This window comes from Beauveria bassiana, assembly GCF_000280675.1.
Source record: "Beauveria bassiana ARSEF 2860 unplaced genomic scaffold BBA_S00050, whole genome shotgun sequence".
In the NCBI taxonomy this organism is placed as follows: Eukaryota; Fungi; Ascomycota; class Sordariomycetes; order Hypocreales; family Cordycipitaceae; genus Beauveria; species Beauveria bassiana.
In genome coordinates this window covers 93,192-120,337 of record NW_007930885.1, presented here as the reverse complement: position 1 = coordinate 120,337, position 27,146 = coordinate 93,192, and the positions used below count along the sequence as shown (strand labels likewise).

Genomic DNA, 27,146 nt, shown 5'->3' with positions numbered 1-27,146 from the left:
ATTTACGTTACTTACTTATTATCTATATTATAATATAAAGAATATTATATTTAAGTTATATATTTTATTATTTTTTATAATTAATTTTATTATTACTTTTTTTAATAACTTACTTTAAGAATTATAAAAATATTACTTAGGTTATATATATTATTATTTATAAAAAGGAAATAATAAACTTATAAAAATATTAAAAAAATATATATATTATTTTATTTATAAATAAATAAAGTAAAAAAGTTTTATAAGATTAACGTATTATTAAAAATTAAAGATATTATAATATAATAAAGAAATTTATAGTTTTATAATAAATTGATTATAAAATTATAAAAGTATTAAGTTAAAAAAGAAAAGTAAAAATTTATTTTAAAATAAGTAATATAAACTACTATTTTACTTAAGATTATATAAGAAAATTATATTAAATATTATAATATAAAATAGTAATAAAAAGATAATAAGCTTATAAAAGATATTATAGAAAATTATTAAATTTTAAAGATTTATTTTAATTTATTATTTTATATATTTTATATAAAGAAGTATTTAGTTAATAAAAACTTAATTATAAAATTATTAGAATTATAAGTAGAAACTTATATATTAAAATTTTTAAAAAAGAAAATTAAATTTTTTATTTATAATTCTATTATAATATATTAATAAAACTATAAAAATTAATAAAAGTTAAAGAAAAGAAAGATTTATTTTAATTATAAAGCTTTAATATATTAAATAATAATATATAACTTTATAATAAAAATAAATAAAATAAATAAAATTATTATAATTATATAAAATTTAAGTTAAATAATTAATCTAAAAATAATATTAATTATTTTTATAATTATTATATTTCTAAATTAAAAAAATTAGCTTTAAGAAACTATAAAAGAAAAAAAGAAAAAAAAAGGTAGTTTATTATAACTTACTAAGGTTAAATATAAATATTTATTAATAAAAAAGTAAAAATATAATAAAAACTATTAAAAGAGAACTTCTCTTTTTTAATAATTAATAAAGTTATTATTAAGAACTACTTATTATATTTTAACTATAAACTAGCTACCTTTTTATAATCTATTCTTTCTCCTTCTTTATATTAGCTATATTCTTTAATAAGTAGTAGTATACGTATTGAGCGTATTAGTGTTAGTATACGTGTAAGTACATGTGTTCGGCGTATTAGTGTTAGAATCACTAATTGATGAGGCTCTTTGAGATGATTGATATAATATATAGATGAAATCTGATCAGTTTCTCGTTCTATACACTACATCAATCTAAAACCTATACCTTGGGTATTCTCAGGCAACCTTTGTAAAAGTGACGGTATAAGGCTTGGTGCCCTCCGAGTTATCCCCCATATGAATGTCCAGCGCAGCTGCGGTGCCGTTGAACTTGAACTGTGAGCGAAAGTACTCCCTTGGCAGACGCGAACCGAGGCGTGATAGGTAGAAGGCGAGCCAGTCGTCACCAGAGACGTGCTGTAGACGGACATTATACTGATAGACTGTGTCGGGGCGCTCCGCCAGCAAGACGGTGCTATTCGTCTCATTCGTGGGCTTAAATACCAGGCTACCGTATCCTGCGTTATGGTACTCTCCCGCGAGATCCTGGATGCACACAGAGGGGGGGATGCTTCGATCCGGCTTGCTTGGGTACATTTCGTCCACGGCGCCAGGGAATAGGCGATCCTGCTTGTCTAGAAGTTTTCTGCGTCTAGCACTTGAGTTAGTTGACCAACTTCAGAACATGTCACCGACTTAATCGTTGAGTACATACAATGTCGCCATGTCGAACCGCTTATCTTCGGGAACGCTGAGTTTGTCCTCCACTAGGCGGCGCGCTAGGGCCTCGTTGACGTGGTCGGCCTGCTTATAGACGTTGGCCATGACGATGATGCCAAATTTGCGCTCGGGAAGCCACCAAATCAGGCATCCAGAAGATAGAGTTTGACCAATATGTCGAAGTACGGTCTCGTTGTGAAAGGTGATGCGCTCCCAGCCGAGTCCATACATACCGATGCTCATATTAGCGGCTGGATAGAAATCGTCGATGATGCGCGGCCGCTGAATATCGTCGTGTGTGGCGTCTGACAAGGGGCCGCTCCGGTACAGTAGGCTACGCACCCACTTAGCATGGTCGACAACGCTGGTGATTATTCCAGCAGCGCCCGACTGTAGCAGATAATCGTGCGTGATGGCGCCATGGCTCTGTGTAGCATTATTCCAATAATAGCCTGTGGCAAGCTGATTGTTTGAGGCTTTCGCTTCGTCGATATCTAAGAACGTCGAGGTCATATTGAGAGGTCCCCAGATAAGATTCTTAAGAGTAATCTTGAAGGGTTCCTTAGTAAGTGTCTCAATGACATGCGAGAGCGCGATGTAGATAAGGTTGCTGTACTGGTGGACTGTTCTCGGCTCGGCCGTGAAGCCTAGGTTGCGTAGGTTCCTCACCACGTCGCGGTCGGTCGTTCGAGTGCCGTTGGTCGTATACTGCCAGGTATAGTCGTGACGGGGTAGGCCAGTACGGTGGCAGATGGCATCGTCAAGGGTGATATGCTTGGTGGCCCAGTCATCAGACAGGACAAAGTCGTCTGGGATGATGGACGAGATAGGCGTAGCCCAGCCATCAGTGAGTAGGTCTGGGTAGGTCTTATTCTGGATGAAATGTGCCAGAGTAGCGCCTACAAAGGCCTTTGTGGTTGATGCACCCCGCCATAGAGTTTCGGGAGTTGCTTTCACATCGGGAAGCGTAGCAAAGCCAAAACCCTAGTATATGTTTGGTTAGAGAGTCAAGTCGTGTGGGCGCTTCCTCGTACCTTTGTAAAGGTCTCTTCTCCATCGATGACGGCAACTGAGCAGCCAGGGACCTGAAATTTGGCTAGGAGTGAATCGACAAAAGTATCAACTTCTTCGGTGAAGGGCGTTGCCGAGTGATTAGTTGAGAGTAGTTCTGATGAACGCTGGTGAGACGTGTATTGGCCAAAAGAAGGCACAGCAGTCGCCAGAAGCAGGAGTAAGGTTCGAATTCGAGCCATGTTAACTAGATGCTACGAGAAGCGTGAAGACTAATCTCTATGGTCACGACGCAGTTATTATATAATAGTCGTCATGCTTGCAAAGACTTGACGATGAACTGAAATATCTCCTCATCAACAATCATAATAACTCAGGATGATTCATTCTCGGTTTTCGGTGATTCTCATCCCTCATATGGTGGCACAGTCCTTAATTTGCTTGTTTCAGTGTCTGACTTTTATTTTTAACTTGGTCAACGGCCCGACCCATACTGGCCGGCTCCGCAGCGTTGCTCAGCCTTGTGGATAAAACTTGAAGCGCCATGGACAAGTAGACTACGCGAGTAATAAGAGGTGGATGGGACGCGAGCGCGTTGCCCTGATTGGGTACTCTTTGCTAGAACTCTAAAGGCAATGGGGAAGATACAGTTTCTAGGCAATGATCGTCACAACACGTGGGCGCGGATATGCAAGTGCCGGATCAGGCTGGTTCAATGTATCCGCACCGTGTTGGTTAGGGTTATTGGCATAAGAACATGACTTGGAGTTTAGAAACCTAGGCCATGCATTGAAAAGATCACAGGGTGGAGGGGAGACCACATCATACGACACGGCTTCAAAGACAGCGTCGGGTGTAAGACCGTCTAGCTGGCCGCTAAGAATAGCCAAGTCGATGTCATGAAGCTTCTACAGCGCGCTAGCGCTGACGACGTCAACTATTTGCGGCTGTTGAACGTCAAAGATAGACAACCTTAATCTGGCTGGCTTGTTGCAATTTCCCAAGTCTTTAGCTGCCTATGTATAGCGGCTGAAGCGGGCGCCTGTTATCAGCGGCACGAGATTTCACCGCGTCCTCCGACGTACAAGGCAAAACTTCTGGCGCAAGACTGCGAAGTTGCCACGGCGGAAGTCAGCAAACGGAGAATGGCTCAGGCGAGAGACCTAAACATTGAGGGTTGCTTTTTACAGTATAACGTCTATACAGTCGCTGATATTATCGTCCCAAGTTGATTAGCTCTATGCAAAATCTCATGGCTCCGTGGTGTGCAACTCCAGAACGAGCAAATGTTCCTAGCAACATGGTCTCAGGTCGCCAATCTAATTGAGTTGCGACACTGTTAGTTTCAAGTCTAAAGAAGTTCCAGCATAACTAAATATCTGTCTGCCGACTCGAGTTGCCCTCCTGCACGAGTCTGCCGGGGCAGGAATTGCTGTCGAGTTTATAGCCGTGAGCTATAGGGGGGGCCCGGAAGTTTTTGCAAGAAATGGGCACTCTATTGCTGTAGCCCTCTGTACATTCGAAACCTGTATAAGGAATCTCAACCGTTGAGGCTCCCTCTGTCTCTAGAACTGCTGGTTTTCCTTTTCCTTGACCGTGGCGCATACTGAAGATAGGTGGCGTGGAAAAAAGAAACGGCAAGATTTCGGCTGGGGCCGACCAAAAAAGATGCGACGAGAATCAGATCATCAGATGCTCGCACAGACTTTGCCAGAAGAACAATGTGGCAGACACCTCTGGACACTTTTGCCGCCCCCAAATGACCGGGTGGCTTGATGGGGGGGGGGGGAGGCCGGGACGCATCGTCCGAATAACTGTAGACAAAATTCGTGAGAAAAAAGAGTGTAGCACTAGATCGACCGTCTCTTTATGTCGTAACGTCCCATTACTTCAGCCTTTGATATTTCGGGAGGTTGCCCATTTGCCATTGACACACCCTGACGGACGAGCTTCCCACCATTACAAGGCTTCAGGGTTCCCATGGCTTCCATGTTTTTTTCTTCTCTTTCGTCTGATCCTCTATCCTCCTTTTTCTTTTACGTAATAAGCTAGCAGATTCCCCTGTCTAAATACGCTAGGCTGAGAAAGGCCGCAACTGATATCTCTCGTCACACTAGTGGTGCTGCCAGTCTAACTGATACATTGTAGTCACATGCAGCCATCGCTGTGTATAACCAAGGCCCACTTTGGATAAATGCTAGGTAAAGTTGCAATAGAGTGTTTTAGCGACACACACTTGTACGTATTTCGTATCGATAGGTTACTAGTTGTTGCCAACTAGGATAATAGTGCCACAAGTACAATGAATATGCTCCAACACAATCTTTTCCATCAAAGTGATGGCTACGCACGCGAAAATGACAAGGCTCCTCATGACAGCACCGTCACGAGCGCCACCAAAGCTCCCTCATACTGAGATCTTGAGGCAAAAAGGGGGAAATCGGCACCCCGCCCGCCCGCCTGCTAGCCCAGTTGCCCAACTTCCTCTCGGTAAGCTTTCGACTTTTCGGTGTGTGACGAATCCCTCTAATTCTTCCTTCTTCACCAAATTGATGGCATCAAACAAGGTAGGCTATACGCTGCCGTTGCTCTAACAAACTTGATGCGCAGTCAATAAATGGCCTTCTTGATTATAAGTCTATTTCTTACACGATGGCTTTTCAGAATGGTCGAAAAGTTACTGTATTACCTAGTAAGTGGATATTGAATTCCCAACCAATTTAGCTTTTGATTGGCTCTGAAAACGGCGAGTATACATGGTAATGGGTAGTCTCGGACTCACAGCCTAAACTTGGTTTCTTCGCCGTCTAGTTCGGCTTATTTACCCACTTGGCCTTTAAAGCGTCGGCTTAGCTACCCGTTGCACTTTCGCATATTGCCAATGAATCCCAGGGTTACATTTCCAGCGCAGACATCTGCAGAAGTAACCCCTCCCATCCACTCTGTAGTACAGAGCGTGAGAGCTAAGCTAATGTCGAGTCCACTTGAGCCGTCCCTGCGGGACAGGGTAAATGGAAATGGTCCATGGTCATGGAGAGAGAGGTATGAGATGTAGTTTCAACTGAAGTTGCCCTTTGACCCAAAAATTCATATGCATGTGGCATTCGAAGTTTTCTTTCCTTCTTAAGCCATTTTCTTTACTTGGCCCTGTTTGCCTTCACATAACAGCTCTTCTAGGCCGTAACAAGTCTGGACCCTTTTCTCCCGTTCGCTTCGGGCGAGACACAAGGCCCATTCTGCATCTGATTTCTTCTAGAACTTTTGCATTTACATTTCTGCATCTACACGTAGATCATCCTCCCGCGGGAGCCCCATAACGTTGGTGCTGTAGATTGTCTGCATCATCTACATAGTCGTTGCCTTGCCACTTGCTCCATCAGAGAACAAACATGGCCTCGACAGGTCATGAGCTAGGCAACATGGCCACGGCCACGGCCAAGGGCATGCGCACCATCATAGGGCCGATCAGTCCTCACAGAGAGAAAGTCTCCAAGAGCGACTACGCCGACCGCGAGCAACTCGCGCGCCTCGGCAAGAAGTCTGTTCTCAAGGTGCGACCTATCCTCAACTATCTGCTCCATAGCCAAAGCAGCATCTGTCTGCCAAACATTCCTCAATGCTAACCCCCCCCTCCCCACAGCGCAACTTTGGCTTCATGTCCATCCTCGGCTTCTCCTGCACCATCCTCATCACCTGGGAAGCCACCCTCGTGCTCTCCGCCCAAGGCCTCGCCAACGGCGGCTACGCCGGCGTCCTCTACGGCTACATTGTCGTCTGGCTCGGCAACATCTCCGTCTTCACCACCCTCTCCGAGCTCGCCTCCATGGCGCCCACCTCTGGCGGCCAGTACCACTGGGTCGCCATGCTCGCCCCGCGCCGCTGCGCCAAGTTTCTGAGCTACACCACCGGCTGGCTGGCTGTCGGCGGCTGGCAGGGCAGCGTGGCGAGTTCCGCGTTCTTGACCGGTACCATGATCCAGGGCATGATTGCCATGAACAATGTCGAGACGTACGTGCCGCAGCCGTACCAGGGCACGCTTCTGTTTTGGGCGATTATGCTGTTTGCCGTGTTGATCAATGCGATTGTCAGCTCGGCGCTGCCGAAATTTGAAGGCCTGATTTTGGTATTGCATGTGCTGGGGTTCTTTGCCATTTTGATCCCAATGGTGTCGCTAGGTTATCACGGTGATGCGCAGCACGTCTTCACCGAGTTCCGCAACGGCGGCGAGTGGCCGACGCAGGGTCTCTCCTTTATGGTTGGCCTGGTTGGCAACGTCTTTGCCTTTGTTGGCAAGTCATCACCTTTCTCTCCTCCACCCTTGCATACCATGAAACACACATCTCTAACAAATACAGGCGTCGACGCTGCTTTCCACATGTCCGAGGAGACGCTCAACTCGGCCGTCGCCGTGCCCAAGTCCATCTTCCTATCCATGCTCATCAACGGCACGACCGGCTTCGCCATGACCGTCGCCGTGCTCTTCTGCATCAGGGACCTCGAATCTGTCCTCAGCTCGCCGACCGGCTTCGCCCACATGCAGCTCTTCCTCGACTCGACCGGCTCCGTCGCCGGCTCGACCGTCATGGCCGCCATCATCACCATCCTTGGCGCCTGCGCCACCGTTGGCATGCTCGCCTCCACGTCCCGCGTCTTTTGGTCTTTTGCCCGCGACCGCGGCCTGCCCTTCTGGCGCGTCCTGTCGCGCATCGATGCGCGCACCACCGTCCCGGTGTGGGCGATTGCGTGCACCACCTGCATCGCCTGCCTGCTGGCGCTCATCAATCTCGGCTCGGCCACGGCCTTGAACGCGGTCATCTCACTCTCCATCTCTTGCCTCTACCTGTCGTACTTTATCTGCGCCAGTCTGCTGCTGTACCGCCGTACGACCAAGGGCTTCCAGATGCCTGGCACCTCGGAGATGCCGGCGTTGGCAAACACGACGGGCGCCGAGCTCGTCTGGGGCCCGTGGCACTTGCCAGGTGCACTGGGCATCGTCAACAACGCCATCAGCTGCATCTATCTCATTGTCATCTTCTTCTTCAGCTTTTGGCCCGGCATGATGAACCCTACTGCCGCGACTACGAACTATGCCGCTGTTGTCACCGGTTTCATCTTGATCTTTAGCATTCTTTACTATGTTTTCTGGGCGCGGAAGGAGTACGAGGGTCCGATTATCGAGATTTAAGCAAAAGCAGAGGCTTGACTTTTTAAGTGTACCATCAATTCATGTCATGCCATACATGGTAAGAGTGGCGCTGCTGGCAGATCTAGCTTGAAAATGTAATGAGTCAAAGATGCCCGGAATATTCTATTGCAGCGGGAAAGTCGGGCACCGAAGAGAGCAATGCCAGTGCACGAGAATGAATCAGATGCCACGTCAGTGACGATCCAGCAGGGCCAAGATTCATCCTCGCCCAGGCCGGACAGCTTAGTGCCTTGCTTGCGAGATATTCTTTTGAGTTTGTTGCGCCCCTCAGAGAAAAAAAAAAGGCTGTTTAATGTTGAGTACTGACGAACGAAGAATGCGCCGGCGGAGACGGTGCTGTGTCTGGATGTTGCCCTCACGTTTTGGGCCGCGTTAAAGCTTTCCACCAACTTGGGCGGTGTTGGTGGTGGTGGTGGCACCAGACAGAAGCCATACTCAATTTTTTGTACGTGGCGCGATGCTTTTGTCAGTTGCGCTGCTAATGGAGAATAAGGGTCAAACACGGCGGTGCGGTCTACTTCCAAGGCCTCGGCGAGCTTGGTGAGCTCACGAGCGCCAAGTCTCTGGCCACCTCCCGACAGCGAATGGACGTACTGTCGTGGGGTTTGGCCGAGAGATTCAAGCATGTGCTGTTGAATCTTGAAAGGGAGGAGCAAGCACTGTGAAACGTGGGCATAATCAGCTTTCGAGGAGAAATACTGTGGATGTCCCCTCAACAGGTCTTGCAAATATTCTTTGCTTCAAGTATATAGCTAGTATTTATAGAGTATCTCCTTACCGCCTTTTGAAATACAGCCTACTCGGACTGAAGCTCTGACCCCTCTGAATTTGAGGTTTACTACGTGCCCTTTAATGTCGCATCTACATGCATTGAGCTGCATGCTCTGTTTGTGTTGTGATGTATGAAGCACTTGATTCCAGACTCCATAGGAGCCTGGCAACGGACACATACCAGAGCCATGTCAAGGCCATAGATTAGTCTTTACATACCAAGTTCATCTTCAGACTTTTACCCTCTTCTTGTCCTTCCACCGAGCCCTCGTCACTCTCAGCAATGCCCAGGCAATCAACCTATAAACGACAACGCAGGCCAAAAGACAATACGCATTCACATTCGGATCCACATCAAAGTTGTACAGCTCCAGCACCTGCTCACCCGAAGTGATCGGGCAGGACCCGTCCGGCAGGGCCTGCGCGGGCGTGCAGTGAAACTCGACACCGCGCATCGCGTACGGTGCCATGGCGCGCGTGGCGTAGCGAATTGGCGAAAGGTAGTTGACGGCGTCAAACGCCTTTGGCATGTTGATGGAGAGCACGCCGGCCATGCCGTTGGCAACGGAGAGGAAGACGCCCATGATGTTGACAGCAAAACCCGTGTGCGCAAAGAGCGTGTTAAACATGATGCCAAGGCTCTCACCACACGAGACAACGCCGAAGCAGCCGAAAAAGGCAGCCCAGAAGAGCGAGGCCGTCTCAGGGTTACGCACGGCAAAGGTGGAGAGGATGCCGTAGACGAGGCAGCTCAGGACCTCAAAGGGAAGCTCGAGAATCGTGTAAGAGAGCAGGAACGCTTCAACACCGTAGACGCCGTCGTCGTCTTCGCGGTAAAAGACGTCGCGCTCTGCGGGGTACACGGCGACGTTTTGGAGCATGCCGACGAAGTAGAAAGCGCCGACCTGTTGCACGTAACCCATGCGGTTCTGCACGGAAAAGTAATCGTGCTTAAAGGGTGCGAAGAAAAGCGTGAAGACGCACGCGAGGCCGGCGACCTGCATCGTGCGCGCGAGTATGAGCTCCGGCTGGCGGCGGGTGTTGATGACGGCGCGGCGAAGGAGAAGTGGCAGCGCCTTGACGAGGGATGTGCGTCGACGGACGAGAGCGCCCAGCTCTGCGGGTGTAGAGAGGTTGGCACGGTTGAAGGAGCGGCGAGGCGCGGCTGCAAATGCACCTTTGTGTGCGAGGGCATCGTTGACCTTGTGAGACGACGGCTGCCCCTTTTCGCTGCATTCGCCGTCTTCTGAAGCAATCTTTTGGATTCTCATGTCTTGGATACTTTGTTTCCCGTTGGCTTCGTCAGCCTCTTCGTGAATCGCCGCCAGTCGCGGCTCCTGAACGTTCGCTGCTGGGTCGACATGGATTTTCCAGCTGTCAATGAGCTTCTTCACCCGCTCACGGCTTTCCGCCTCGACATCTTCTTTTTGCAAGTCGACAGTAATCATGTCTAGCGCAAAGTCGGCCGGATTGGTGTTCTTTGGGCAATCGTACCCATGTCTGTCAAAGTATCCCAGCATATCCCTCCCGGCACCCGCATATACGGGGTGGCCGCCACGAGACAGCAGGAGTACGTTGCCAAAGTGTCTGAACAAATCGGATCGCGCTTGGTGAATGGTCAAGATTAGTGTGCGGCCCTCGTTTGCGAGACCCTGAAGCACTTCCATGATAGAACTGGCCGTGAAGGCGTCTAGGCCAGAAGTGGGCTCGTCGAGAAGCAGCACTCGGGGATCCGTCAAGACCTGAACGGCGATACTGGCACGTCGCTTCTCACCGCCTGAGATACCCTTTATCATTTCATTCCCCACTAGATTATTCGCGCAGTCCTTTAAGCCCATCTTGAGCAGCACTGCCTCCGCTCTTTGATATTTCTCCTCTGTGCTCATGAATGATGGAAGACGCAGGCCCGCGGCAAAACGCAAAGTCTCTCGCACAGTAAGGGATGGAAGCAGTGCATCATCGTCCTGACAGACATATGAACAGACAGAGCGGATCACGGAATCCGATGGAACAGCACCATTGAACGTCAGCTTGCCAGAGGGTCGATATTTTGTGCCCACAGAGTTTCGCAGCCTTAGTGCCATGGCGTTGAGAAGTGATGTCTTGCCACTGCCAGAGGGGCCCATGATGACATTGAGAGTTCCAGCTTGAAACGTCGTCGTAAGAGGATTGACAATCAGCCGTCTGGGCAGAGGCTTGCCAGTGGCTGCTTTCTTGTCCAATGCTAGCGCAAATCTGTCCAGGCCGACATCAATAGCTCTCACTTCGCTAACTGACTGTGCAGTCATATTTTCTTTTCCAGCGGACAAGTCAGTATCCGTTATTCGAGCACGGGCAATTGTCATTTCCACCTTGAGAAATGTAAGGCCAACCGTGGACAGAAGCAGAAAGAGGACTATAAATGAAGCAAGCGCAACTATCGGTCTTGTAATCCAGTTTGTTGGGAAGCCAAGAGACTTCATGATGTAATTTCCAGTGTACTGTTCGCAGGCCGGGTTGTCTCTGCCACCAGGATAAGGGCAATTGTAGAAGTTTCCTTGAAACTCATTCGCACAATAGGCGCTGAAGGCATAGAACTTTCCCAACGTATTAGCTAGAGATCAATTATGTGCCAGTTCGAATACAAACATTGTATGCGGCCCATTTTATCCACCGGACATAGACTGGAATGCTGCTTGACTGCACAAACATGCCGCATGCTATGCTCTGAATAGTATAGATCAAATTGGCCATCAAGCTTGCTCCGGGAAAATGCCGCACAGCTGTGACACAGGTCATGGCGCATGCCACAGATACGTATTGATTGAGCAGAGTAATGGCAAAAAAGGTGAAGAATTTACCGGCATCGCGGTCGAATCCTGACATGAAGTACATTAAGACAGAAAAAATGAATGGCACCGGCACGTCCTCGGTCGGCATTCTCGCGAGTCGACGAGACAGGATAAAGGGAAGAGCATCGACGCAGTTTTCAGAGTTTTCGCGATCAAATGTTGGCATGTCGATGGTGAGCCTGTAAACCTCGAAGAGGAGGATCAAATAGCCTTGCAGACCAGCAGTGATGTACAGCCCGCCTTGGCGAGATCTGATGCCAGCTTGATCGCGACCAACATTCCAAAACATGTAGCCTGTGATTGCGCCCAGTAGTACGGCTTCGAGAAGGGCGGCAGTCATGCCCATTGGGTCTCGATAGGTGACTTTGAGGGTTCGACAGGTCAAAACCCGCAACTGGCGCAAGAACCCGGCCCTCTCCTCGTGTCCGTGTGAGAGAATGCGCTGGTGGTGGCGATGAGATTGGCTTATGACACCACCCAGAGGCAAGAAAACCTTTTCACTTTCTTGCTTCCAATGTCGCTGTAAATTTCCGACGCGCAGGCTGCTCTCCGTCTCTAGCTCTGGCGTCCGATTATCAATGGCCGCAATGTCGATGACGAATTCAGCCGGGTTCACAAAGGCTGGGATTGGAAATCCTTGGCTTTCGAACCAGGGTATACACTCGGATGCGTCTCCTGAGTAGGCAGGGCTACCTCTGGTCAGAATGATGATGTTATCAAAGAGCTTCCAGATTTCGGAGCGAGGCTGATGAATGGTGGTAATGATGGTACGGCCCTTATTTGCCAGGGCCTTCAAAGTTCGTACCAGCTGATAAGCACTCGTAGCGTCTAGCCCGGTAGTTGGCTCATCGAGAAAGAGAATAGATGGGTTCGCGAGGAGCTGGACGCCGATGCTGACGCGACGTTTTTCGCCACCGGAGCACCCGCGGTGCTGCGAGTTTCCGATTCTCGTGTCGGCGCATTCCTTGAGGCCTAATTCTCTAATGACCTCCTCAACAATGCGCCACCGGTCTTGACGCTTTGTGGCTGAGGGCAGGCGGAGATCTGCTGCGTATCGCAAGGTCTCGCGCACGGTCAAAGTCGGTAGAAGAATATCCTGCTGCATCACGTAGGCATGACGCACGGTATGCACGCCAGTCTCGCCGTTGAATGTGACGACTCCTTCTTGATGTAAACGGGAGCTAACGATACGTTCAGCCATAGTGTTGAGCAGCGTCGTCTTGCCTGAGCCGCTGCCGCCTATGATGGCCGTAAGGCTGCCCGGCGCCAGATCGGCATTGACGGAATGGAGAAGCGTCTTCATTTCGGCGGCAGTGTTGAATTTCGATTTGAAAAGATTGGGATATGTGGAGGGAGCGAGCCAAGACGGCGCGGTATTGACGGATACCTCGAGGTCGCGAATCTGGACTTGGACGCTGGCAACATCGTCGAGGGAGAGCTGTCCCGCGCCTGATAACGAAAATTGTCGTGTGTTGCCGTCTTTGTTCTGATTGCTGGTATGATCCAGATATGTAGTAGTGGAGCTAGCTCTGTCCGTCCTGTCGCTCTCTCCGCCAAGTTCTACGGGAAGGGCAGGCAGTCGAATCTTTCCCTCATCATGAGAAGCCATATCGGCGAGTCGAAAGCACCCGAGAAATTTGGCATCAAAATTGGACAGTCAGAGCGACAGAGAGACTTCCGTCAAGCTTGCCGAACGACTCAGATGAGAACATGTTCGTGCTTGATGTGCATCTGAGACATTCCTGCAGACAATGAGCAGGCCAAGACAATGTAGATGCTACCCGGGGTGGCGTAGGGAGCAGGCAAACGACTGGTAATCGGCATGTAAGCCTCGCTCAGTCTTAATAATCAAAGCAGAGCGTGCAGATTGAGAGGAAGGCATGCCACGCAGACGACGTGCATGAACTGCATATTGAAACGTGAAGAGGTAACATTGACAAATTGGGCGAGGAGGCAACTGGGCAACTGGGGGGTTCTGGAGACGGCCCAATGTACCCACTAAAGAGCGCCAGTGTGGAGCCTGCTAGCAGCTGGCAAGTGGGGTTCCAGGGACGTTACCGCTTTGGGCGAGTTGAGCTGGGGAGCCGTTTTAGCTGTTTACAGTTGTTTAATCAAACAGGAGTGCAGCTCGAGTTTGTGACATTAAATCCTGTTGTATGCGTATTCTGCTTCATACCTCTGAAAATGTTGAATAAGGTGAGAATCGCCAGGTGAGAATTGCCCATGTACAGGTTCGACGTACAGACAAGCTTACACTGCCACCAGTCCACAACTGAACGCTGTCTGCTTTATTAGTGCTGCAACGTGAAATTGCGTAAATTGCGATAACTGCATTCTAATAGTAGAATACGCGTATTGAGTCTTTAGCCTCGAAATCGAGTGGTAGACCCAAGCCAACGTGACCAACGCCGGCAGCACCTTATGTTCCGTCCGCTGCTTCCGCGTATTGAAAAGCTGGTCAGGTTCTATTCCTCTGAATAGTGCGCCAAGTACACTATAGTTGCGTCAACTAGAGGAAACTAGCCCGGCTGGATTTATGTTGTCATTGACTCCTGGACGCCACGAAGAGCAAGCTACTGTACATGGGCGTGGGGTAGTTGTACTTTGTAGCGTCGAAATGGGCGGCCATCGGTTCTGTGAGGGTGTGCTGCTGCCCAGTTGGGCGAGCACAAGTCAGGCCATTCCTGCATAAGTTCCAAAAGAGCGATTCTGCATGAAAAGACCCTTCAAAATTCACTTCCATTATGTAGCAAGTCGATCACAGTGACTTCGCACATGCATACACGTGTTCGCGACCTGCAAGCCATGATGTTCGCCGCTGGGCGTCATAAGGCACGGACAAAGTACCCTGAAAACCACTTCGTCTTGTTGATGGTCATGTGTAGTATAAGTGATGTGTAGTACTTTTATGCTCGGCCAAAGTATTGGCGCAATCTTTCTTTTACACTTTGCTTAGTAAACCCCAGCGTCTTGACTGGGAAACCATATAAGCAGTCCAAGCAAGTGCCATTCTCAATATAACAAGAATGAATTTTCGCAGCTCGGCTTCTGTTTCCGTTTCCTCTTCCCAAAGTCATCACTTCAACTCCTCAATCGGATCAATCTCGCCCTCGTCCTCATCTCCATACTCCGACTCATCATCCACATGCCCATGAATAATCCCCGAGGCCATATCCGCAACCAGACTCCACTCAAACGTAAACGGCGGCTCCGACTCGACCGAGTCGAAAAAATGAATTACAATCGGCGACGAGGGATCAAACCACAGCTCCGTCCCGGCCGGCAGCGGCTGCCGCCCGTCCCCGTCCCCGTACCCGTACCCCTCAAAGTGCTTCTGCCGTTGCGCCAGAAACCACGGGTGCGCCGCCTCCACGTACTGGCCAATCGTAACGTAGTCGTGCCCCGCGGCGGCCACCATTTCGAAGCGCGCAGGCTCGCTGAGCTCCACGTCGCCGCCCTCGACGCCGAGATAGGTCGCCTCCTCAATTTGTAGCGTGAGTCGCGGCGCGGGCGGGTTGCTACACGGTGCGGCGGCGACGGCGTGCAGCGTGCCGTCGGCGGATCGCAAGGGCTGCTGTGGTGAAGAGGCGTCCTCGGGGTCGGCGAGGACGCTGACGCAGGTAAAGGCTGGGCCGTCGGCGATTTGCCAGCGCAGACGCAAGAATTCAATCGAGGGCTGTGCCTCATCTATCTCGCTGCTGTCGGCCATTTTCGTAGTATCGTGATGACGGTGAAAAGGTCGGAAATTATGTCCAGTGAGCAGTTGTATTCGTAGCCTTCTTTTCACCGTAGAGGGGCAGCAAGATTTTGCGCGCGCGCTGCGTAAATAGAAACTTGGTGGAGCGTCGCTGTTGGGAGGGGAACAACTGTCACGCGGAACATTCAGCACCAACAATGACCATTTTCTAGGGCTGCATTCGGACGGCAAACGAGTAGCATTACAAGGTTTTCTTCTTTTCAGCCGACCACCAAGGAAGCAAACGCATGGAGAAATCGAGGCAAAAATCGATGCGGTCATGTGTGCACGGCAATCAACTGTTGTAAATATTCAGAGCATAGATAAAGAAAAGCAACACAAGAGCTCAAAATTAGCATGCACTAACATCTAACATCGGCGCTCATCAGTGCCGGAATTTACTTCCTTTGCGATAACGATCTATAAGAATGGAGCAGAACCGCCGGCTTCAGCAACCTCAACGGGGACACAGGGTCGGTGATTATAGTGTTGCTAGGCAATTGCTCTATTCACCGGGAGTAAGCGAAAAGGTTTTGCCTCTCAGCGGCGGCAGCGGCAGCAGCGGCGTCTCCAAGAAGAGACACAGGCGGTGGCACACCCAACTTATCGGATCTAGGAAGTCGACCGGGTACGGCTCGCCCGTGTGTTTATCGACGAAGCAGAACGAGTACTCGGAGGGCGAAGCTGGTGCGGATGGGGAAGTTGACGCGCGCCGTCAGGGGCTTCTCTTTAACAGCACCGCGTGGCCGTTGCGCAGCGGCTCGAGAATGTCTATGCCCTAGTGCGGCACGTCCGCGTACAGCACGCCGAAGAAGAGCTCTGGCCGCGCCTCAACCGCGTGCAGGGTGATGAGTCCGCCGAGGCTGTGCGCGATGATCAGCGCGCCAGGGTCCGACAAGCCCGCCTGGTTCGACGGCAGCTTGGCGAGGAACCCCTGGGTTGGCCGGACTGCCGTCGTGGGCTTAGGCGCCAGTCGTAGTCAAATTTCCAGACGCGCAGGCGGGCGGCCTGCGCGTTGAGCGAGGCTTGCAGCGGAAGAGCTTGCGAAAGACGCCGATGGGGCCTATATCCTCGAGCATGCCCTCGATCCGCGTCGTCATGGACTCCTAGTCGGCCTGTCGTAGCTCTGCCTTGCAAGCTTGCGCCAGCGTCTATCCTAGAAAGCATTATTGGCAGCCTCTTGTCGTGTGACCTGGGCCGATGCGCCTTGCTCATCCCGAGGACTGTTGGCGTGGCCGATGATTAGCGAAAAAATTGCTAGAATGCTCGAGGCAGCCAGAACAGGAAATATCTCGAAAGCCTAGGGAGGGCAACACGCCGAGCAGTTGACCGCGTTGCGTAGGCAAGGACACACCACCGGCAACGACTCGGTGGCTTCGGCCTCGTTGCGTAGGCCTCTGGCAAACCTTGCCTGAAAGGTAAGCGGTCTCGCGGATTATAGTGCCACGAGACGAGGCAGGGAGGGCCCATGGGGACAATCGTACGGAAATGGAGGGCGTGGGTTGTGATACGCTTCGGTGTACAGCTCGTCGCTGACACGATCGCGTGTGTTCAGGGCTGGAATACGACAGCCAGCACTATAAATACATCGATTTCTCTACTTTGCCAGTCTTAGCATCCGCCGACTAAGAGTAGAGAGTTGTTAGTCAAAGCCAGTCTTCGAGTCTATTGGAAAGCCAAGGGCATACATATGCTTTCGCAATACATGCCATCTCCTCTGACTCCTGTCGGAACAGCATTTCTGCGTGTTCGTCATGAACTGTTCGATCCTCAATGCTCGAAGAGTCAAAGTCCAGCCAGAAGACTCTGTCTCTAGGCGTTCCCTGAACAACCATCATGTTTCTCGGGTATGGGTCGCCATGAAGGAGGCCGATATTATGGAACTCGGCGAGGATTGCACACAGCCTATCCATGTTGTCTTGCGTAAAGTTGTCGAGATCGATCTTGTTAGCGTCTGGTATGTATTCAATAATAAGGGCGCTAGGCGGAGTTGTGTCGTCTTCGAACTGGTATAAATCTGGCCAGAGATTTACATCTTCTATTCTGTCGATGATTCCGTAGAATTTTGGAACAACACCTCGCTCACAAAAGCCCCTATCTTGAAGCAGTCGATAAGCACACTCCTCGGTGCGAAATTGATCCCAGTATCCAGTGTGCTTATACTTGGAAGGCGTTAGTTAGTGTGCTATGAATAGGTGCCATGCGAAATTGTCACTGACCACTTTCATAACGCAAAGCTTGTTGCTGATTTCAACTTTGAAGGTAACAACACACTTATTGCCGTTTTTGCGGTCAATTTTCATCTTCAGAGTCTCAAGAAACATGACATCAGAAGACTGAATGTCAACCAGTTCATCGTTCACAGGGTCGTCGGATGGTACAGAGAACGGTGGAAAGCATGGTTGGGAGGGTGGAAGAACAGATGCGGCAGAGGCCGGGGGCGAAGCTGACATGTCGTAGATGGATGATTCGGCATATCGCTAATCAGTATTGACATGCGCGGTGATGAAGACGAAGGACAAACGAAGCCGGCGGGCAGAGAGATGGAGCGAGCGCTGGGGCTCAAAACGATGCGCCCACTTTGGTGGTGAGTGCCACAACAGAGGCTAGGTACCTAGAGATACCCCTGCATTTGACAACACTGACGTGCAAGTTCTAAGACATCTTCGAGCAAACACATTCATGTGTCGGAAATGACTTGGTGAAATAAACAATTAATAACACTTCTTTCTCTATGTAAGTCTTCTACTTGTATAAACTCTATGTTTCCATCACAAAGCCCAATTCCTTCCCACGATAATTGCATCCTACCCACCGGAAACGCACTCCTCTACCTTCTCCTCTCCGTAATGGGCTCGCCCACTGGCTTCTCCGTGACCAAGCCGTCCCGACCCGCGCCGTGCTCAAAGATCTTGGTGCCGCGCAGCCACGTTTCCTTAACGCGGCCCGTGAACGCGTGACCCTCCCACGGCGAGCAGCGGTTCTTCCAGCGCATGTCGCCCTGCGAAAACGTCCACACCTCGGCGTCGTCAAAGACGCAAATGTCGGCGTCTAGGCCCGCCCGGAGCGCGCCCTTGCGGTGTGCGAGCCCAACCTGCTCCGCCGTCGCCTGGCAGCAGAGGCGCACCATGTCGACCAGGCTCGGCACCGCCGTGCTAGACGACGTTGCCGCGCGGGCTTTGGCCGACGAGTGCAAGATTGGCAGGCCGAGGCCGACAGATGAGATGCCGCCCCAAGCGGCGAAAAAGTCGCCGCGCGTGCCGTCGCCATTGTTCTTCGCCTCAGCGTCCTGGGAGGCGACTTCTTTTTGCAAATGCGCCGGCAGCAGCTTCAGTTCGGGCGTGCACGGCGAGTGATCCGACACGACCGTCGTGATGCACGAGTCGGCCGCGACGAGCTCCTCCCACAAGCCGTCGCGGTTCCTGCCCTCGCGGATCGGCGGGCAGCACTTGTGCCGCGTGTCTCCCTGGTCGATCTCTTCAGACGAGAGCCCCAGATAGTGAAAGCACGTCTCGGCGGTGATGTGGGTGCCCTTGGCGCGCGCAGCCTTGAGCAGTGGAATCACTTGCGTGGCCGACAGGTGCACAATGTGAAGATGTAGCTTGGGCGCGAGGTGTGCGAGGGAGAGAATTTCCTCGACGGCGCACGTCTCAAACGAGGGCGGGCGCGAGTCGAGGAAAGATTGGTAGGCGGTGGCATCGGAGCTGCTGGCGTCAATGGTCGGCGCGCCCTCCTGCGGCACCATTTCCGCGTGAAACATGAGCGTAGTGGGCGAGTCTTTGAGCGTATCCATGGCGAGAGCGACATCTTTTCCGGTCACGGCAGGAAACTCGTCGACCTTTAACGGAAATATCAGTCAAAGTGCATGGTGAGGAGTTGGACCCGTGAAAGGCTGTACTTACACCGGATTCAATCAGGAAGCCCTTGAAGCCGCGGACGCCCGCCTCGACGAGAGGCTTTAGCTCCTCAGCATTGCCCGGGATGACGCCGCCGTAAAAGCCCACATCCACCCAGCACTGTCCCTGGCTGGCCGCGAGCTTCTCCCGGAACCCTTGCACCGTCGTCGTAGGTGGAATGGCGTTCAGCGGCATGTCAATCACAGTTGTCACGCCGCCACTTGCCGCCGCGCGCGTACCCGTCCAGAAGCCCTCCCACTCGGTGCGGCCGGGCTCGTTGAGGTGCACGTGCGCATCGACCAGTCCAGGCAGAAGCACCTTTGGCGAGTGGTCAATGTACGTAGCATCGCTGGGAAAGGTGTCTCGCGGCAGGATTCTAGGCTCAACCGAGACAATTTTGCCGGTGGCTGCCGACACGGCAATAGTTGCGGGCGATTCAATGAGCGAGCCGTCGGGGCCTGGGAGGACTGCCCGCGATGACACGAGTATCGTCAAAGGTCCCGACATGGTGTTTGTCGGCAAAGCAGCGAGTTGAAGATGGTGGGGGCGGGGTAACTGCTTGCTCACGATTGTTGTGGTAAAACCAGTCACTGAGAGACGTGGGCTTCTATCAGTAATAACCTATCCTGACTTGCCAAAAGAAGAGAGAAATAAAGCACTGCTTTTTTAAAGTTCAGGGGTAGGAGATATGCGCAGAGAATTGAGTTTGCGCAAATCTGGGTCAAAGGGTTCGAGTTGTCGGAAACCACCAAATGGGGCGCCGTCGGCCGCTGCCGGTTGAGCTAGCCTTGCTGCAGACTCGGCGCTGGTGTTTGTGAGGAACAGCCCAGGCGGCCGAGGCTCCTCGAAGCGCCGGGTGCTACCACTAGAATCTGCATCTGGATTTTCGCAATGGCCGCAATTATCTGCAGTTGTCGGAGCTGGGCGAGGAGACTACCTCATACTTCTCATGCACCAACAAGGCGTCTTGACACATCCCGCAGCTTCACTTATAAGCACATGGTCGGACTTGGCCGCCAACCGAAATCACGGAACGTCCATGGCCAAGTGGGCCAAACCGAAGCTGCGGCCTGCTTCCGAAAGCTATGCAGGTCGCTCTATCTCTGAGAGAATGTCACCGAGGCCCCTGTTGGACATTATTTCGCATGTGAATGACAGATTGCAGGGCACAGTGCAAGGATCGTCGGTAACCGCCCTGTGCCTAATATTTCAAGCTGGCCGATAAAGATTAAACAAAGAGACGGGTCTCATGACAGACTCTGATTTACAACAGATAATGTCTTTCTATCCTGGTGCTGTCAAAGCTTCTCGATCCAAACCCGTATCCTGTCTATATGTGCCATCATAAGAAAGTCCCCATGCAAAAAGATCCCTTCTCATGCCAACCTCTCATACATATCTTACTAAACTTCCTAATCGCTAGCCGTCGAACGATTGTAATTACAGTATAAATGTTAAACGCTATTTGTACAAGGTGAGCAGAGGCGCATAAGGTCTGAGTTTCCGTCATGGCCGCCTGATCAGCCGTTTTCGAGGGTGGGGTTTTTCTATTTATTTCTTGCGTTTGACCGTCTTCTCGGCCATCTCGATGAGGCCATCTTTGGCTTCACTGTCGGGGAAATGTGCAATGGCGGCAATGGCCTTTTCGGAGTATTCGTGGGCAAGGGCGTTGGTCTGCTCGATTCCGTCGCTTTGCAGGACTAGTTCGCGGGCCTGCGAAGAGTAAGTGAACAGCTCAAAAGTTGGAGGGTAAGTGTGTACTCACGCGCTGAACATCGCCATCGTTCTCAAACTTGCGGCCAACCAGGGCACCAAGCTCCGGGTTTTCCTTCCAAGCAAACAGGAGTGGTGCAGTGGCGAGGCCAAGCTCGAGGTCAGCACCGGCGGGTTTTCCAAGGTCCTTGTCAGAACGAGTGTAGTCGAGCATGTCGTCAACGAGCTGAAATGCCAGTCCGAGATTTCTGCCATAAGCGTAGGCAGCCTCGACAGTGGCAACGTCGGTATTGCCAAGCAAAGCAGCAGCACGGCAAGACTTGGAGATGAGACTGGCAGTCTTTAGGTACGTCTTTTGTAGATAATAGCTGAGTGTCTCCTCGGACCACTTGGGATTGCGCTCGTCTCGCTCAGTATTCTTCAATTGCATGAATTCGCCTTCCACCAGGTTGGCGATTACGGTTGCCAAGAGCTCAACGACTTCGGCATTGCGTAGACGCGCCAGGGCGACGGAGGCTCTACCAAGCAAAAAATCTCCGGCAAGCACGGCCATCTTATTGCCAAACGCGAGATTGGCAGACGGAGAACCGCGACGCGCCTCAGAGTGGTCAATGACATCGTCGTGCAGCAGTGAAGCTGTATGGATAAGCTCGGCGATCTCGGCCAGGCGACGCTGGCTGGGGAGAATGTCTAGTTCCGGGTTGGCCATGTCGGCCTCGGGCGCCGTCAAAGGAAGCGCAGAGGGATTGAAGTCGCCAAGAACCTGGCCAGGCGATATTGAAGAATCGATGCCGCGAGCGGTTTGCGGGCTGTCGCTGTGCGGATTCTTTGGACATTGGTGCGTGGCTCTGCTCATTAGCAGGACAATCAAGGGTCGGACGTGCTTGCCCTCGGCTTGGGTATAGTATTTCGCGACTCGGTCAAGAGAAGGGTGGCCAGAACCGAGAAGCTTTCGGATATTACCAGTGAGGAACTTCATCTCTTTGGCGACTGTGCGAAGGGGGTCAATGGCCATGGTGTCATTGCCGGCCTTCTTGACGACATTGCCAACGACATTGGAGGCAACCTGCACCGCGGCTGCCCAGGCTGAGTCCCTCTTCGATGTCGAATGGATAGGGGATCGCTGTGCTCGTGATGGTTCTCGTGGCAGTCGACAAAGCACACAGGACGGTGCCGCAGTCCTCCGGGCTGCAGCCTGGGTAAGGGCGGATGAGGATCGTTGACGTAGGCTCATCATGAGACAAGACAGCTCCACAGGCTCGAGAAAGAGAATATGAGCGGCTCTCTGTGTGGAAAATCCTGGGAATTCGGTCTTCCGAGCGCGCCTAAACCACCGGAAACTCAATTGAGGCAAAATGCGGGATGCTGTTCAAATATTTACGGAGCGAGACTGCTAGGAATAAGTATCGCTGGCTAAACTTTTGCATCCGCTTTCATGCGCGGCGGGTCAAGCCGGAGCCCACTAAAATGACATTTCCGGGCTTCCGATTGGCTAAATGAGCCACTTTTCGCATCGGACTTGGTTTGTCGATATCAGTTGTTTCAACTTGCCTGCCACCGATGTTATCGTTATCATCACCGCATTTCGTCGGTTCTGGCCGCGGCCCGTGCAAGCGCAAAATTAACGCATCGAAGATATACCTCATATCAGTTAATTTGCAGAGCTTTCTGCGCCTCATACGCTTTACGTGCGATGGTTCTTCTAACCATGACGCAGTCCATCGTGGACTGCCTCGCGCGCATAGATTATCAGGCCATGAACCCTGACGAATCGAGCGATCCTTCCCTCGTCAATCCCGCCATCGGCAACCCAATACTACATAGCCAAATACTACGACTCTCGAAATCCCAGAAAGCTTTCCGCTTAGAGGAGCTGCTACGAGGGTCGCAGATCTACGTCACGCCGCCAGCGCCGAAGCCTGCAAAGGTACGCATCGCGGAAGGGACTGCTACTGACGAAAGTGCCTTGATGGAGTCACTCACACGAAGCCTAGTCACCCGAGTATATTGCCCTCATGGCCAAGCTTCGCCGAGATGAGGATGCTCGCGCCTACCAACGAATGATCAACCCTCCCATCCCGCTCGAGACTTTTAAAGATCGTTTCCCCAACTCGGCTCGATCCTTTGCTGCTGCAAACAAACCCACGAGCGATGCGGACATCGGCGACGATGATGTCACATACAACGAAATACATAGGCAGGTCATGCTACTGATTAACTTCCTCGTCAGCATCGCCGGTGTAGCTGCAACGCTCTGGATTCTCGGTCGATGGTGGAGTCTCCCAGCCCGTCTGCTCCTTACCATGGCTGGCAGTATACTCGTCGCTATCGCCGAAGTGGCCGTTTACGGTGGCTACGTGTGGCGCATGGGCGAGGCGAAGCGCAAGGAAGACATCCGACCTGAGCGGAAAGAGGTCGTGCAGACCTGGATTGTAGGCAAAGACAAAGATGGCAAAGATGAACGGGATGAGGCCGTATTACTGCCCGAAAAAATACATGTTACAGACAGTCAACTCAAGAAAAGGGTTGCAAAAGGTGCAGACGTAGACTCATAGCCCGCCATGTAAAAATAATGATTTATACGGCACTGAGCCTTGATCAATGCGAGCATCCAAGCTAATACCAGTAGAAAGTGACTTGTCTGCTGCTGTACTGAAAATCGAGCTGTGGCACCACTCAACGCGAAATCGACACCCTGCTACGCCATTAGCGCGAACCGTCAAAGTGGTACGCGCTTTCTTAGGTTGGTGCCTGGTAGCCTGTAGGTACCAGCTGGCGTCGCGTCTTTCGTGTCGCGCCATGCTTTTAACACCAGTGGGGGCCAAGTATTCTAGAGGTCCTTGGAGTTGCAGCTTGCAAACAGTATTCTTTCTGCGTGCGATTCTGGATATTCTGTTTCTCAGTCTCGGTTCGAATTCTATTTCACTAAGCGTTCTCGAAACTCGTCTATACAACACTCTCTTCCACGATCGCCCACATTTTCTCCATCGCCTTTGCCTCGCAAACGAGACATTCGGACCATGATCAGCTCGTCACCAGAATACGCCATGCAAGTCCATATTAAATTCGCAATTTTAGCTACTACCCGCGATTCTAACGCCTCGCAGAACTAAGCCAGGTGTACGGCCACTGTCACGAAAACGTGACAAGCCTCTGCGTACATATGGCAAGCGATCAACGGCGACGCCTGAGCCTCGATCTGAACCCCCAGCAAAGAGGGCCCGAACTGCATGCACCGTCCTCGATGACAAGAACATCAAGCCACTCGGCTTCATTGTTCACGAAGATTATGTGCCCACAAACCTCTCCGTTTTTAAAGCAAAGCCACAACCTACCGCTGAGCAGGGCCAAGGGAAGCAGCCGCTGTCCAAGCCTGAACTGAATCCTCCTGCGAAGCGATCGATTCTCAACTACTTCAGACCCACGACCCATCTCATACCTATAGAGCCCACAAAGGCCAACACTCTTCCAGGCGCAGGTTGTGTCGAGGAGAAGACAGATCGGCCAGTAGCGCAGCCCAAGAGTCGGCTGCTGCGGATTCGGTTGAATCAGTCTATTCACCGTGACGACGAGACTGGTCAAGAACGAGATCACAGCCGCATGTCTGAGAAAGACGAGCCAAAAGACGTAATGAAAGGAATACCACAACCACGATCCAAACGAAGGCTGGGTGGCGGTGGCGGCTCAGCAGGTTCCGGCTGCAGACGTGTTAGGCGGAAGCCATCATCTACAGAAGTGCAAACGACGCTCAATATTTCGAGCAAGGCTGCCTTTTCCGAGTGCACAATTTGCGATACAGTTTGGAATCCTTTATACCCCGACGACGTCAAATATCACACCAAACGGCACGCTGCACACCTAAAAATGAAGAAGAAACGAGAGGATGATTTTTAGCGTAATGACTACGATTGCTCATTAATGCATACCTTTTTGCTTTCAGATTTTACTTGTGCCAAGTGGTTGTGTGTATGATGGAAAACCACGAACGCAATATTAATTACACTATTAGTTAGTTCACAGCGTTCTTTCACGAAGCCAGGCTACACGTGCCAGCTGGCTCGTAATCAAAGCAGAGCTGCTGACCTGGCCATCGGCCTAAGCGTTACGTTCTGGCGCTTGTCCTCGTTCTCGAATGCCTTGTATGTACTCTTGACTGTTCCTACCAGCAACAAATGGCTGCGCTGGCTGCTCTTCAGGACGCTTCACGACGGCGATTACTGGCGCATCTCGATTTCCCCAGAAATGCTGCTCACCACCCATCCCGCTGGAAGGTGCTCTCTCATGGCTACCAGCCGAGCTTGCGGCTTAATTTGAGAAAAAGCAGCTCAAGTTGAACTCACCAAACCGACGAGACTGCCCACAACCCCGCGTGCGGCGAGTTTCTCCCACACAACGAATTTGCGGGAGATTGCGGCCAGTGTTCCCCATGCAGGGTATGACGTGTATTCTGTGCAGAGCGGACGCGCGCATGATGGAATGTGTCCGACGATCCTCTCCAGAACGAGGTCCAGACTATGGCAAAGCGGGAGGGCACTTGGTAGAGAGAAGCTGGGTTGCTTGCAGGTGAGTGAGTTGCAGATTCAGATTTCTATTGGTTATGCCTATGCCTGACTAACACACTTGTTAGGTTGCGGCTGCGGAGGTCATTTCTGTTATCGCTGTGGCCGGCAGTGGAAGACGTGCTCCTGCTCTGTTTGACCGTGATAGCCTCCTCAGTGCTCGGATTTATGAGCCCACAAATTTACTGCGCTGTTTCGAGATATGTATACGGGTACATGACTCTTTCTTTCAACTCTTATATTGTATTCGTCACTTTCGGTTTCTTCGGACTACATGAAGGACTCTGCCCACCAATTCTTGCAATGTCGGCGGCTCTCTCCGCAAAAATGATTCCGGGGACTACTCCATATGATCACATTGCTTCGCATCTGTTTGTCATGGAAACTAGCATGCTTGTAGCCATGGTCAAATGCACCGGCAGGCATGCAAACGGGAGCATTGTTTTCAACCGGCCTCTGTTTTCAACGCTTCAGGTCTTCTCTCTTCCTGCACTCCAACGTGACTTTGCTTTGCTTTCTTCCTTAACATACCCTTCTTCATTGGATAACACTTTGCTTTGATTTTTTTCGCTCTTCCTCTCGCAGCGCCTGTCGTCAGAAATGGCCGGGGCTATTGATCCTTCTGAGCGTCTGGCTCTGCAGCTGATGCAGGATGACCTCGAGGAGTTCAAGCCTTTGCAAAAGGGAAAAGGTCGAGCCGATGAGCCGGACGACTTTGCTTTGGCCCTGCAGATGCAAAGCTTGTATTTGACTAACCACATTCAATCTTTAACTGACAGAGAATACTGTCTCCGGATTCAGCCCCAGCGCAACACCGAGCCACTTCCTGCACCTGTCCCAGAACAACCTCTTCCTTCCACAGCAGTCGTCGCTGGCCCGTCTCGACAAGGTCGCACTTCTGCCCAAGCTAACCCGGTCATTTCTGGCTCAGTCAGGCAACCGAACGCTTCAAACTCAGCTGGTACGATTTGCAAAACGCCCGTATCGGCTGTGGTAAGATCCCTTGCCAGTGCATCACTGGTTGATGATGAAGCATCAGGATCTACAGTTACGAATGACTCAACACCTGTTGACGAGGATCAGGATCTGATTTGTGTGGCCTGTGATGGAGCTTATGGCGACAACCTCGCTGTTTCAGTATCTTGCGGTCATGTCTACTGCCGGGATTGTCTAGCCTGCCTTTTTAAGGCTTCTACAACTGATGGGTCCCTCTTCCCTCCCAGATGCTGCAAAGAGACCATTTCGCTGGACGATGTAGAAAAGTGGCTCCCCAAGGAGTTGCTTATCGAATTTGAAGATAAAGAAGACGAGTTTACTTCTGCCGACCGAACCTACTGCTCCAACGTTAATTGCTCGAAATTCATTTCACCATACCACATTCATGACGGCCTCGGCTACTGTGAAGCTTGTGATGTGTGAACTTGCACCTTCTGCAAAGGCGCCGAGCACGACGGCGCCTGCCCTGACGACCCTTACAAAAAGGAGATTCTGGCGGTGGCGAAGGAAAACGGCTGGCAACAGTGTTATCGCTGTCAACACCTTGTCGAGCTAAACCACGGGTGCAACCACATAAGTAAGTACAACCAGTCTTTACGAGACAGCTCGACAAATCTGACAGAGTTGTACGTTA

At 51.0% G+C, this 27,146-nt stretch overlaps 9 protein-coding genes across 9 annotated transcripts; 3 read left to right on the top strand and 6 right to left on the bottom strand.

Moving 5' to 3' along the window:
• Positions 1 to 1,310: 1,310 nt before the first annotated feature.
• BBA_09326 (penicillin-binding protein) lies at positions 1,311 to 3,046 on the bottom strand (the record flags this gene model as incomplete). The annotated part of the gene is made up of 3 exons (XM_008604423.1): positions 1,311 to 1,725; positions 1,789 to 2,777; positions 2,828 to 3,046. The coding sequence occupies 3 exons, from the start codon at positions 3,044 to 3,046 to the stop codon at positions 1,311 to 1,313; spliced, it is 1,623 nt and encodes a 540-aa protein (XP_008602645.1).
• A 3,147-nt stretch (positions 3,047 to 6,193) lies between these two features.
• On the top strand, positions 6,194 to 7,989 carry BBA_09325 (choline transport protein; the record flags this gene model as incomplete). Its single annotated transcript, XM_008604422.1, has 2 exons — positions 6,194 to 6,355; positions 6,388 to 7,989. 2 exons carry the CDS (start codon positions 6,194 to 6,196, stop codon positions 7,987 to 7,989), a joined length of 1,764 nt encoding a protein of 587 aa, XP_008602644.1.
• A 1,022-nt stretch (positions 7,990 to 9,011) lies between these two features.
• On the bottom strand, positions 9,012 to 13,221 carry BBA_09324 (ABC transporter; the record flags this gene model as incomplete). Its single annotated transcript, XM_008604421.1, has 2 exons — positions 9,012 to 11,357; positions 11,410 to 13,221. 2 exons carry the CDS (start codon positions 13,219 to 13,221, stop codon positions 9,012 to 9,014), a joined length of 4,158 nt encoding a protein of 1,385 aa, XP_008602643.1.
• A 1,467-nt stretch (positions 13,222 to 14,688) lies between these two features.
• BBA_09323 (uncharacterized protein) lies at positions 14,689 to 15,321 on the bottom strand (the record flags this gene model as incomplete). Its single annotated transcript, XM_008604420.1, has 1 exon — positions 14,689 to 15,321. One exon carries the CDS (start codon positions 15,319 to 15,321, stop codon positions 14,689 to 14,691), a length of 633 nt encoding a protein of 210 aa, XP_008602642.1.
• An 805-nt stretch (positions 15,322 to 16,126) lies between these two features.
• Positions 16,127 to 17,801, bottom strand: BBA_09322 (chitin synthase; the record flags this gene model as incomplete). Its single annotated transcript, XM_008604419.1, has 4 exons — positions 16,127 to 16,309; positions 16,950 to 16,973; positions 17,037 to 17,510; positions 17,568 to 17,801. The coding sequence occupies 4 exons, from the start codon at positions 17,799 to 17,801 to the stop codon at positions 16,127 to 16,129; spliced, it is 915 nt and encodes a 304-aa protein (XP_008602641.1).
• Positions 17,802 to 18,178: 377 nt separating this feature from the next.
• Positions 18,179 to 19,751, bottom strand: BBA_09321 (allantoinase-like protein; the record flags this gene model as incomplete). The annotated part of the gene is made up of 2 exons (XM_008604418.1): positions 18,179 to 19,186; positions 19,251 to 19,751. The coding sequence occupies 2 exons, from the start codon at positions 19,749 to 19,751 to the stop codon at positions 18,179 to 18,181; spliced, it is 1,509 nt and encodes a 502-aa protein (XP_008602640.1).
• A 1,044-nt stretch (positions 19,752 to 20,795) lies between these two features.
• Positions 20,796 to 22,191, bottom strand: BBA_09320 (polyprenyl synthetase; the record flags this gene model as incomplete). Its single annotated transcript, XM_008604417.1, has 2 exons — positions 20,796 to 20,957; positions 21,010 to 22,191. The coding sequence occupies 2 exons, from the start codon at positions 22,189 to 22,191 to the stop codon at positions 20,796 to 20,798; spliced, it is 1,344 nt and encodes a 447-aa protein (XP_008602639.1).
• Positions 22,192 to 22,650: 459 nt separating this feature from the next.
• Positions 22,651 to 24,851, top strand: BBA_09319 (ATPase, vacuolar ER assembly factor, Vma12; the record flags this gene model as incomplete). Its single annotated transcript, XM_008604416.1, has 3 exons — positions 22,651 to 22,884; positions 22,952 to 23,389; positions 24,036 to 24,851. The coding sequence occupies 3 exons, from the start codon at positions 22,651 to 22,653 to the stop codon at positions 24,849 to 24,851; spliced, it is 1,488 nt and encodes a 495-aa protein (XP_008602638.1).
• A 1,265-nt stretch (positions 24,852 to 26,116) lies between these two features.
• Positions 26,117 to 26,935, top strand: BBA_09318 (IBR domain-containing protein; the record flags this gene model as incomplete). The annotated part of the gene is made up of 1 exon (XM_008604415.1): positions 26,117 to 26,935. One exon carries the CDS (start codon positions 26,117 to 26,119, stop codon positions 26,933 to 26,935), a length of 819 nt encoding a protein of 272 aa, XP_008602637.1.
• Positions 26,936 to 27,146: the final 211 nt, after the last annotated feature.